The sequence below is a fragment of the Pituophis catenifer genome, unplaced genomic scaffold, assembly GCF_029215685.1.
Source record: "Pituophis catenifer annectens isolate HBS135680 unplaced genomic scaffold, rPitCat1.0.hap2 SCAF_2, whole genome shotgun sequence".
In the NCBI taxonomy this organism is placed as follows: Eukaryota; Metazoa; Chordata; class Lepidosauria; order Squamata; family Colubridae; genus Pituophis; species Pituophis catenifer.
This window is the reverse complement of record NW_027256882.1, coordinates 177235556-177247841: the sequence shown is the minus strand read 5'-3', so window position 1 is coordinate 177247841 and position 12286 is coordinate 177235556. Positions and strand designations below refer to the sequence as shown.

The following is a 12286-nucleotide window of genomic DNA, read 5'->3' as shown; positions in this document are numbered from 1 at the left end:
CCACCTTGATTGTGTTTGGTATAAGATACGACAGTGACAGACTTTTCTGCTCATGTACCTCACTACAATAAAGAGCATTGCTGGAGTAGCTGCCATGCCTGTTTCTTGACCCGGCTGATAGATAAAAGGACTGATATGTCTGCTATCTTGACTGCTTTAATTCTTCCTAGGTGGATGTCCCTTGCAAGTGAAATCAAGGGAAAGTAAATGGTACCAGCCTGACCTTTAACTTAGGCAGCAAATTGTGATGGGCCAAATTGATAACCGAGAGAGCTCCTTCCCGAACTCAGAATCTGTAATGTAAATAATGGCTAAATGCTATTTACATTCAGCAGGAACTTTCACTTTCATTCATTCCTTTCATCTTCCCAAGTCTACAGGCTTTATAAAGGCATTAGGACAAGATGTGCCAGGTGTGTCAACAGTTAAACCAATCAAAGTCATGGCACTGTTTTTCTAAAGGCTTCCTTGATTATCTCTGTACACGCTTGTGCAGGCAACGGGACCTGTACTTTCCTTTAGCTGTTGCATGCAGGGGGGAATGAAGGGATGCCACATACAATGTTACTGCAGATAATCTCTGCTAAATGCAAGGCTGTGAGTTTATGTAGGTAGCCTAAGTCTTTGTGTCAGTTCTTCTCTAGAGCACATCCTGCCTTGCCAGGAGCTCTGCCAAGCATATTATGGCCCTCTCCTGATGCAGCTCAGTGCCCCCCTGCTGCAAATCAAACCTTGCTGTCCCTGTCATGGCCGGCCAGCCGTCTGCAACAGAGATGCTCTCTAATTGAAAACGACAGGCAGGCTGATTCAAGAAGCAGCCCTATTCAGCAGCAGGAGAGGAATGGGACTGGGGGAGTTGCTAGGAAAACAAAATAGCAACAAGCCTCAACACCGATGGCCTGGGCAAGAAAACCAGAGCACTGTTTGGATTATTGCTTTCTATGGAAGGAGTGCTAGATCCTGCCATCAACACAGAATTACAAAACCAAACAAATCACTTTATGGCTAAGCAGGGTAAATGAACCAGTAAAGGTTCCCTGCTACTGGAAAGTTTGTAAATAATTATGCAGCCACACCTTTGTAAACAAAGCTAAAATGACAGAATAAAATAATATGGCAAATAAAGCTTTAATTCATGTATTGCATTAAGACAAAGCTAACCCATCTAGGAGATTGGTGAACTCACGCATGGGGGCTGGTAAATAAGAGTTTATGGCTTACAATGCTGCATGAACACAACCAAATGTGATTTATTCATTAAAGCAGTATTGAAAAAACTATGGTTTTTCACGTTTCTCAAGCCCGCATTTGATTATGGAAGAATTCTGAGTATTATGGCAGCCATACTCCAAATTATCCACCTCAGGAAAAGTAGACTGTAAAAAATGAGATTGAAACAAGAGAGAGCTCATTCAATTAATTAACATCTAATAATTATGAGGTTCTCCCATATGAATCTGTGTCTGTCAAAGGCTCAGTAATCCCTCCTAGTCGAAGCAGTAACCACTCTTCTCAAATTGACAGTCCCATAAGATCTAGAGCATCACTGTGACCTTTCCTTAAGGGGATTTGTTATCTTGCCTCTCCCATTTTTTATTGTTATAATATATATTACCCACTCTAGTAATCAAACTACTTGAGAATCTTTTATCTCTGAGCCGGAAATACTGAACTCATTCTGGATTTGCCAGAAAGAGACTGGCTGAACGCTATGTCACCATTGTCTTTGCTGCCTTTTGTAACAGAATAAAAGAAAAGAGAATTCTGGTTCAGCTCTTTGAAGAAAGATTAGAATAATATATGTAATTCTTCCACAATATAACTCAAGCTTTGTAACCTGACTCGCACAACTTGTTAAATCATGGTTTAGTATAAAATTGGCTGGATTTGGATTTCACCACTGAGAGAAATCTATACCATGTTTTATGAGTTAAGATTTATTACATGACCGGTTTAGTATAGAAGTATTATTTTATAGCTGGTTCTCACAAATACCAGCAAAAATGAGGATAACTTAGCATGCTGTGTAACCAGGTCCTCTTAAAATTGCATCCAGGAGAGTGTTTGCTACTAGGACATACATATAGCTATCACCAAAGCAGGTATTATTAACTAGGATAATATTTGCATAATTTAAATAGCTTCCTTTGTTTCTTTGATTACATATATGTGTGTGTTATAATTAAGGACTTTTCTTAATTATTGAAGAGAGAAAATGTTACCTGAAGTAATAAATTTTGCAATTTAATTAAACAATGTGGTTTGCCTCAGGAAAAAGTAGGTTTGTGAGGGTAATCTGGGTATGGGGTACACCACTTCAGAATGCAGGTGGCAGTTAACACATTAAATGATTAGATCCTATTTGTTTCTTTTGGAAGTATCTACACAGAAAATTCCTGGGCTGAGAGGGAAGCTGAAATCTTGTCCCTTACAGTTTACCCCCAGGAATGATGTATTTGTCACAGCTTTGTGATCCACACAAGATTTGGACTACAATAGCTGGATCACATGAATTCAGACAACCATAAGCAGCAAAAAAGGAGTTAACAAGGTTAACTTCAGACTAACAATCAAGTAAGCAATACCCCAATCAAGAAACTGCCAAAGAGCCATCAGTAGACAGCCCAAATAAAGAATTCCTAAGACCGCCCCCACCCACACAGACAGGCAAGACACCAGAATATAAACTGGCAGCAAACCCCACTCCTTACTATGGTAGTACTGATGAGGTTACCTAATTAGGGTAATGGAATGTCTGCAAGAAAACAAGCAAGCTAGAGAGCACCTCATTTCAACCCTGAGCTACAAATATTCTTCTTTATTGGTAATAAGGAGTTTGGATTTTCTGTTGCCACCTAGCAGTCATCTGGATTTTTGCAGGTTTTGCAGGAATAAACAGGTTTATTCCTGGAATTAACCCATCTAGGCAAATTGCAAATTGCAGATACCCTGGACTGGAACAAGACAATAGAAAATCTCTTTACTGTCATTTCATTGGCAGAGATATGACATGTCATGTGTCCAGGCCACTGGTAACTATTACAAAATGATATGGGATGCCAACCAGACCAGAGAAATGCTTATCTCCTTTCCCTTCTCCTCTCTGTATGCACAAACAAATCTCAGCCTTACAGAATCTTAATTGTAAGTTTTACCCAATAAGTCTATTTACATACCAGGTGTGTTTTGAACAACAGGATCATACCCAGGGATGGTCAATCAGAAACATGCCTGTGACTCTCTATGAGTAATGCAGCTAGGAAACAGCAACGTGACACCATGAGTTTGACACCTGTGGTTAAGTAGATCACATGGTCCTTAAGCGAATCCAGCTTTCCCCATTGACTTGGCTTGTTAGAAGCCGACTGGGAAGGTCACAAATGGCGATCACATAACCCTGGAAGTGGAACCATCATAAATACAAGCCAGTTGTCAAATGCCCAAAATTTGATCACATGACTGTAGGGATGCTGCAACAGTCACAATGTGAGGACTGGTTGTAAGTCACTCTTTCCAATGCCATTGTAACTTTGAATTATCACTAAACAGGTAATCATAAATTGAGGACTACCTGTATAATGTCCGCCTTCTCTTGAGCTCTTGGAGCAGAGAGATACAGTTGATCTATAGCTGGTGCTGGAAAATGAACATTTGTGATTAATCTAAGTTAATTATTAAAACAGTGAGTCCAAAATAAAATATACTGTATTGCTACCAAAGATGGTTTAGCATTGTAACTAAGAGCTATGAACCAAGAAAATGTTTATGCAAACCACTTTTTCACATAAAGCAAACCTTTCTCGGAAAATTAATATCAAACTATGTTATTGTTTCTTTCAAAAATTAGTAAAATGATGTATGCAATGTAATTTGAATAATCAGAGCATGACGTACATGCTAAGTACTACATTATGAAGAGTGTATAATAATGGAGAAATTTTTGTGAAGGGTTGGCAAGAAGTGGAGCAAATTTACACAGAAGGGGGAATTTGCAATTCTTATCTTGTACACTACACTGGATCTCTAAATTACTTAACAGGATTTATTTTATTTTTTTGCAATGTTGCAAGATGCTGTTATATTTTGTTTAATTAAAGGTATGTACGCTTACTGTACTACAAATGTGTACTTCTCAGCTTGGGTACTCTGGAATTCCTGTCCTTCAATGTTAGGACCAAAGGTAAAATAAGTGCACTCTAGGTATGCTCCAAAATTCTCTTCTATTTATTTATGTCCCAGGCATCTGAAGAAACGATGAGCCTCTCTTGAATTAAAGCTTTCCCTGTGTCTGAGTTAGAGCCAATGGCGCTTCATCACACCGCAATTTTACTCTTTCTTTGTCACTCAGCTTCAGTTTCAAATCTGTGCATCCTTCCTTCAATTCTGGGATTAAATCCAAGTTTAGAAAGACAGAGGCCCAAATGACAGACAAGCCACATCTCATTTGCCAGCTTCAAGTAGCTCCTCCCCTTCAAACTGGGGAACATTTTAAGCAATACATGCAAGAAGAGATCTGCAGTCCCTTCCTCTTTTCTCTCCTCCCTGAACCAAATAAATTCTTTCCTAACCAAGAAATCACAGACCCTAGGTGGGGCACTAATCTGCTTTCCTCAGTATCATGGTACCAGTCCTTATGGTTTTCACGACTGAAGTAAATAAAATAAATCAGACACACACACAAATCTGATGACTTTCCTAACAGCACAGGAAGCAACTAAATGTAAAAGAACATTTGCTGGGGGAAATGTCCTCTCTCTCCCTGCTTTGGTTTCAAGAGACGTCATGCAAGGGCCTAACTCTCTGGAGAAGGCTCTAATGCTTAGAAAGGTGGAAAAATGACGACCAGCAGCAAGATGGAAGGACTCAATTACAGTAGTGATGGGTGTACTGATGGAAGACCTGAAGGAACAGGTTAGGGATTGATTGTCATAAAGAAAAATCTATGTGGTCTCTAGGAATCAAAAATAACTTGATGGACATAATAGCAATAGCGCTTAGACTTACATACTGCTCCATAGTACTTTACAGTTTTACATAATCAATCAAGGGTTCCTTCCTCAAAAGGAGAAGCACAATACAAGCACTGCTTGGGATATGAAATTGTAGTTTCCAAATATAGTTCCAGCTGACAATTTCTACATTCTGTGTAGTGCTTGGATACTACAATGTTATTTATTTGGTTTTGTTGTGTTCAGCACCTCATGCAGAAAAATTGCAGTCAAGCACCACAGATGAAGTACCATTCTGTTACCAGACCGCTTTTTTTCTATATAGTGGGAAAGAAAATTCCACCTTGTCCATTGCCTTATCTCTCTTCTGCACTCCTTAAAAACTTGTCCATTTGTCTTCCCTTCCAACTAAATTATCATAGATTATAATGAATGTTGATGGGGCCTCCTAGCATCTGGTAATTGCCATCAGGATTCGTAAAGGACAGAAAGGGGAGGCAAGTGGAGAAATACATGCCATGATATTATGTATTTAATACCATGAATTATATACTTGTGTCAAACATTGGGATACAAGTATTTAAGTATTTTAAATCATATCACCACATACATCTCTCCTTTTTTCTTTTGAAGCTTGCTGCAGCAGACTCTGCTATATTTTAGTAAGCAAAAATGTGTATTTTTATTTTAGGGCACATTCCAGTCAGCAGGCTGTAACAGCATTTAAGCAGTAATTTGTGGAAATATATTGGAAAGGGATATAAATTCAGATTTGCATTTCACAGGATTTACACTCAAGTTTACATTTCAAGTAATCTGATGCTAATCAAATAAATTCTGGCCTATAAAGCTATCTGAACATTTCTTACTCAGTGTTTACTTGCAATTGCTTTTTGGTTTAGGACTAATCCATGTTCCAACCTAGAGCTACTATCTATTTTGTTAACAAGCCAGGAAGGAGCTCACTCTGAAAGAGCTGGGTTGGAGCCTACTGAAGTATTGTACAGTAGTAGTAGTAGACTTCAGATCCTATTGAAAGTGCAATCAGTTTATCAGTAAAATGCTGGGTGGGGCAAATGCAATCCATGTTTACTTGCTCAGGAATAAAGCACAATGAATTCAGTGAGACTTATTCTCAGGTAAATATAGACCTGGTGACTGACCTATAAAAGATTTTGTCTCTAGGGATGGAAGAGAGGCAGAGTTGTTTATAAAGAGATGTGTTGCTTTTTCAAAATGCAAAAAGTGGCCGCTTTCTGGAGAAACAGCTGCAGGAACAGCTGCAGAGCAACCTCCCCAAGGGTAGGCAAGACTGTTTTCATGCAGACAACCACAACACCCAGTGAAGCAACCCACAATGCACCCTGACACTAACATGCCAAACAATCCCTGATGAGTAGCTATTGCCTTCTATATTTGTATAAAATAAATGGCCAAAATTTTGTTGGGTTATGGAGAATGCTATGAAGTCTCAATAGTCCTGACAGCTGCTTTTTAGTGAAAGAGAAAGATTTTAGACTTTCATAAGACCCTACTGACAAAAAGGCTAGTTCACACAAAAATGATCCTCTGCTTTGATTACTTAACATTGATTTGTAATTCAAGAAATTCACTGATGCTGGGAAAAGGATTAAATCTAACATGATTCCAAATTGCTGGAGCTAAATTTCTATGAACCAGATCTAAATGGCTTATTCACACAGGCAAACCCCACACACACTCCAAAGGTACACAAAACCAAGATGTAAACACAGCTGTATGACCTTCTCCCAACCCATTTCAGTTTTTAGTTGGGAGGCCTTTCATGTTGCTAACCAAAATGCATGAATTGGGCAATGTAATAAGATTTATTTACTTATTGCCACCCATCTATCCTACTGCCCAATTCTAAGCAGCTATCAAACACAACGTTTGGTGAACTTAACGTGAGCATTTCAGGTCAAACTAGACATTATGCTAAAACAGGTGGTGCTTGCTTAAAAAGAACACAATCCTGGGTCCATTGCCTAGAATACCTAGTGACAACTTGTGCCCATAACTTCCTTGTTTCTCCCCAATCTATCCCCTCTTTTTACCTTCTGTCCTTGATGGCATGTACTATATATAAGAGAGAAAGAATCCTTCCTTATCTATTAATTATTTCATTTATTCTTTTTGTTTCTTCTCTAAAATTTGTATTGTTTTTATCTTGTTAAAAATACTTTAATGAAAATTATTTTAAAAAATAAAGCTGCTCTTTTCCTAATATTAAGACTGGATTAAAAATGCCTGACTGGCCATATCTTCAACACCCTGCTCACCATGTGATCTTCCATTTTCTATTTTTATTGTGATAGAGGATTATACAAGATGATTACTGGCATAGTGATATTGCCTGAAATCCAACCTCATATTTAATGTTAACAATGTGCCTACCTCACAATATATACTTCTTTCCTAGAACAGAAAAAAGAAAGGAAACAGGAGTAACTGATGTTTAAAAAGAACATTCATATTATTTTGTGTGCTAAATCTAGCCATAAACTAGCCATATGGGCTGAGTTTGCACAATACACAAGGCCAAAATGTATTTAGCTATGTTTTGATATGTTATGTGAGTAGGCTCTGTGTTTGAGAGCACAGAGAGCTACAGCAGACAATAGAGCCCACAAACAGATGAACCCCAATACAACTGCAGCACTAACCCAATTTATAAACTCTGTATTAGACTGGGCCTCAGCCTCCCACATTTCTGGCTCCAAAGGATGCCTAATTCCCTTTGCCTTTTATCTCATGGTCTTGGGGTCAGTGATCCTGTGATTCTCCAGCATTACATAGTGAACTCCTCAGAAATATCTGATAAGCTATGCACAACAGCAGAAGGGTACTGAAGCAGAGAATCTATTGCTTCTCTTTTCCATTCTCATATTTGCAAGCCATAGTAGGAGAGTATTACATCTGATTGATTGCTCCTCCTATGTCCCAAATCCAGCAAGGTGTGTTTTATGATGAACAGTTAGTTTCCTCAATTAGCAAACCTGCCCAGTTAACTGCCTCTGGAACACAGGCTATCCCAGTGCTTCTAGCAGATTACCCAGATCTGTCTACAAAAGTTTATAAAAAGCTGTTTGTAAAAAAAAAAAAAAAAAAACCTGGGAGAGACGACTCGAACCACATGTTTTGTCACATGCGGCAATCACAACAGACCAATGAAAAAGAAATTCCCTTGCAAACACTCCATTTGGAAGCAGTGTAAAAGGCAGTAGAGAAAGACAGACATCCTCACCCCAACCCCCACAGAGGTTGATAAGGATTGGGGCACTAGAAGACCTCCACTGCTCTCTACATGCTGTAGGAGGCTATCATTTACAACATTAAGCAACCACAGATGAATGATAATTTATCAAGTTAACTACTATGTCTGTTTTTTCACTCTTCCCTTGGCCTTTTAAGATAAACTGGTGTTAAATATCTCCCTGTTGCAAATGAAGACCTAAAAAATGAATATTAGTTTAAGAACACTGAACGAGTTTAGAGCTGAAATGAAATCTAGAAAAGGGTTTTCAGGTAAGGTGCACAAATCCCACTTTTAACTATTAAGTTAAACTAACTGCAGTTACTAACTAGATCTTAGAGACTGAACCTATTTCCTTGCTCAGAATAAAAACAGAAAGGAAAGTCATAGTTATTAGTTATTATTATTATTATTAGTAGTAGTAGTAGTAGTTATTATTATTATTATTATTATTATTATTATTATTATTATTATTATTATTATTATTGAGATTTATATGCCGCCCTATCTCCAGCCGGACTCAGGGCGGCTCACAACAGTATAGTTAGGTTGAGAAAAGAGGGGACTGTCTCTGGTTATTTCTAGCTTTCTGCCAGCATGGAGAAAAGGATCAGTCATCCCCCCCACTCCACCCCACCGGCATTGCTACTTCAGGCTTTTTTTTTTAAACCTCCCCAGTGTTGGTAGGGAGTGGGCGGGAATGGCAAGACACATTTGTGCTGATTTTAAGTCATTTGCAGCATCAAACCACTTTGCTAATTTCTAACCAGAAAAAAGGAGGCGGCAATGAGCAGAGAGAAAGAGAGAACAGAAATGGCTGGATCCATCAATTCCTACCCCACATAGTCACCCCTATATCCATTCCTTCTGAGGGAAGATTCTTAATTGTTCAGGTTTAGCTGCTTCTTAGCTTTCAATCCAAGCTTGTAGACCATGAGAGTGGATCCTGTTCTGGAATCAATGTCCCAGATGCAGTGCTGCTAGGAATTCAAACTCTATGATTCTCCAGCTAGGAACTATCAATTATAGAGCACAGAGTCTGATGGCATGGCGTTAAATCAGACACCCTAGTGCAGCATTCCCCATACCAGTGCCCTCTGGATGGGTCTGACTGCAATCCCCATAATCCTCAACCAACCCCATACATAGCAACGTGGTTATGTCATTCATCTCAAAGCTGGGCCACTGATCTTCAGCAACAGCATTGCCAAGTTTCAGCTACACAGAGAGAGCTTAAATGAAGTTTAAGGAGATATACCTGGCTTGCAGGTGGTTCATTTCATCCCAGAGAGAGCATGGACAAGGAATCCCAGCATGCTCTGAGGATCCTGAGTTCAGAATCCAGTAGTTGGAAGAAACAGAATGATCAGTTTGAAAATAATGCTTCACAACAAAATCTAGCTTTTGTAAGGAGGTAAGAAGATCATAGGTGTGAAGATCATCAGCTGCCTCTGATAACAGCTCCTTTGAAGGCTTCAGGCACGTCACTGTTCTCCTACAAATGTTCATTAAGAATGTAATACTGCTGGCCTATCTTGCATGGCTGTAACTATTTCAGTAATAATGTAGATAGTGCCAAATGTGTGATTATTATAATTGATTCTCACACACTAGCAACTACACTCATTTTTTCAAAGCTGTTTTCCCCAGAATAGATATATTATAATTCCCATCACTTTGAGGCTGCATTGCTATGGATGATGAGAGTGCAGTTCAACACATCTGAAGGACAGCAGAGTTTGGAAAGATTTCTTGGCTCTGCTTTTTTCTCAAACTCATTAAAAAAATATGTTTTTACTTGCACCTTAAATCAACTACATCTCTTCCCCATCCAGTGACCACATTTTCCTGAACTCAATCCTAAACACATGCTATAAACTACGCAGCCCATGCAGTACCATCTCACACCCACATCCTATGCATGCCTAGTCCCTTGTGCCTTAGTTCGACACCAACTCTCTCTGCTGGAGCTAATTGAAGGCACGTCCCACCAGGCCCAGTTCAATGTCCAGATTGTGAATTATCCCATAGAGGAAGCTCTGGAGGAAGACTAGCCGCTAAGGATTGACAAGACAAAAAGGGACATGGATACAAGTGCGTACGAGTACTGCAAACCAGGCAGAAGCAGCAGGCCTTACTAAACATGTCCCAAACAAAAAAGATAGAAGAACACCGTACATAGCAGAAGATGATTTTACTCTGTTAAAAGATTCTTCCCTATGATTCCCCCAGTATTGCCAGGCAATAAAAAAAAAAAAATCATCTGAGGATTCAATAAACAGAAGGTCACTGGGGTTGCTATGTACTTTTATTTAAGAATAACTCTTTGCCCTCTATGGGTTTCTATGGGGAGGGAGGGAAGAGCCATGAAAGGTGTGGAGGGAAATATTTAGGAGCACCAATATGAAAAGAAAAGAATTTAGAGTTTTTAGAAGGTATGAATGTGAAATTTAAATTTAAATTTGGGGTTTAGAGGGGTGGACGATACCAGGCTGGCAAGAGAGAGCACTCCCTGGAGTGATCCACTGCAGCGAGAAGACCTTTTGTGCATTGTCTTCCTTTCTCTGCAGAAAAATGAAAAAGCCAAGCCCCAGCAAGGTGTTGAAGGAAAAGAATCCAGGTTGGCAAGTTAGGAAAGCAAATAAAAAAGACATGTGCTGAATCAGGGAAAGTGGTGCTTGAAAGTAAGGTTGAAGTTTGAAGGGCCAAAGGAGGAGAATGGGCCACAGAAGCTTTTGGGCAACTGGCCAAGGAGCAGCCTGCAGTGGGGGGGAGGGGTCCCACACAGGGTCCAATGCAGGGATCTGTCCCTTGTGATATTGCACGCACTGATTCTCTGACTGTACACGACTCAGCCAGCATCCACCAATGGTCGCCTCAACCCCAAAGAGCTCCTGGAATCTGCCTGCTCTGGGCCGGAAAGCTACCGGGAAGGAGGGGAGGAGGCAGGGCACTAGGTCAGGGGCTGCAAAGGCTCGGACCAGCTTCTTACTTTCTCTGCAGCGTAGTGGCTGGGCTGGTACTGGCGCTGGTGCTGTGGCCTCCGCCCGCCCCAGGACTGGAGCTCCGCGACGCCCCGCGGTTCAGCTGCCCCCTCTCCCTTTCCCGGGGTGGTCGAGGGTACTCGTGCTCCTTCTCCCGAGCCTGATGACACTGCGGCGCCCGGTCTCGATGCAACTGGCAGGGCTCCCTGTAGTGGCTCTCCCGGTTCTGGTACTGCCCATCCCGGTTTCCATAGTGCTGTAGATCTCGTTCCTTGTCCCGATGCTGATACTGGTTCTGCCCTTCCCGTTCGGCTCTGCTTTGGTATTGACTCTCCCGTTCGGCTCGGTTCGAGTACTGAGCTTCGCGGTCCGTCCGGTTCTCGCGGTTGGGATACTGGCCTTCCCGGTTCTGGTACTGCCCGTCTCGATCCGTGCGGTTCTGATAGTGGCTCTCCCTGTCCTTGTGGTGATACTGCCCGTCCCGGTCCCGGTCGCGGTCTCGGTGTCGGTCCCGTTCTCGGTCTCTGTCTCCTTCCCGCAGGTCCCGGTTCTCTTGGCTCAGTTGCTCCAGCTGCCCTTCGAGCTCCTCGATCCGCCGCCGCTGGGTTTCCAACAGCTTCTGCTGGCTCTCGATGATGTTATTGAGCTCCAGCAGATATTCCACGGCGCGGTTGGGGTTTTCAGAACCGGGCACCCCGGGGCCACCTCCCGCTCCCCCGTCCATGGAGAGCGAGAGGAAAAGGGGCGCACGGGCGCTTTGCGCTGCGCCCGGCGCCCGGCGCCTTCGGCTCCCGATTGCTGCAAAGGGCACCACCCCACGCCAGCTACAGACCCGCCCCGCGGCCCGCAGAGGGCTGCAGGGCTACGGCCACCATCCTGCCTGCGGGAGTCCGAGGGGGAGAGCAGGAAGAGGGGGAGGGGGAGGAGTCGCCGCCGCTTTTACTGCTGCCGCCGCCTGCCTTCTCCAGCCCCGAGCAAGCCGCCTGTTCCTTCGGCTCTTGCCGTCGTTGCAGAGGCACTGCGCACTACGAGCGCACCGCCCGGGGAGCCCCGAGCGAGCCTCAGCCCAGCGGGAGGGG

General features: G+C 42.0%; 1 protein-coding gene across 2 annotated transcripts in view; it reads right to left on the bottom strand.

Moving 5' to 3' along the window:
- Positions 1-12105, bottom strand: part of IQSEC2 (IQ motif and Sec7 domain ArfGEF 2) — a 157204-nt gene extending 145099 nt beyond the window's left edge. For both annotated transcript variants that reach the window (XM_070938181.1, XM_070938182.1), the window contains exon 1: positions 11216-12105. In XM_070938181.1, the coding sequence (XP_070794282.1) occupies positions 11216-11931 (716 nt within the window). In that variant the 5' untranslated portion in view covers positions 11932-12105. The remainder of the gene's footprint in view (positions 1-11215) is intronic.
- Between the last annotated feature and the right edge of the window lie 181 nt (positions 12106-12286).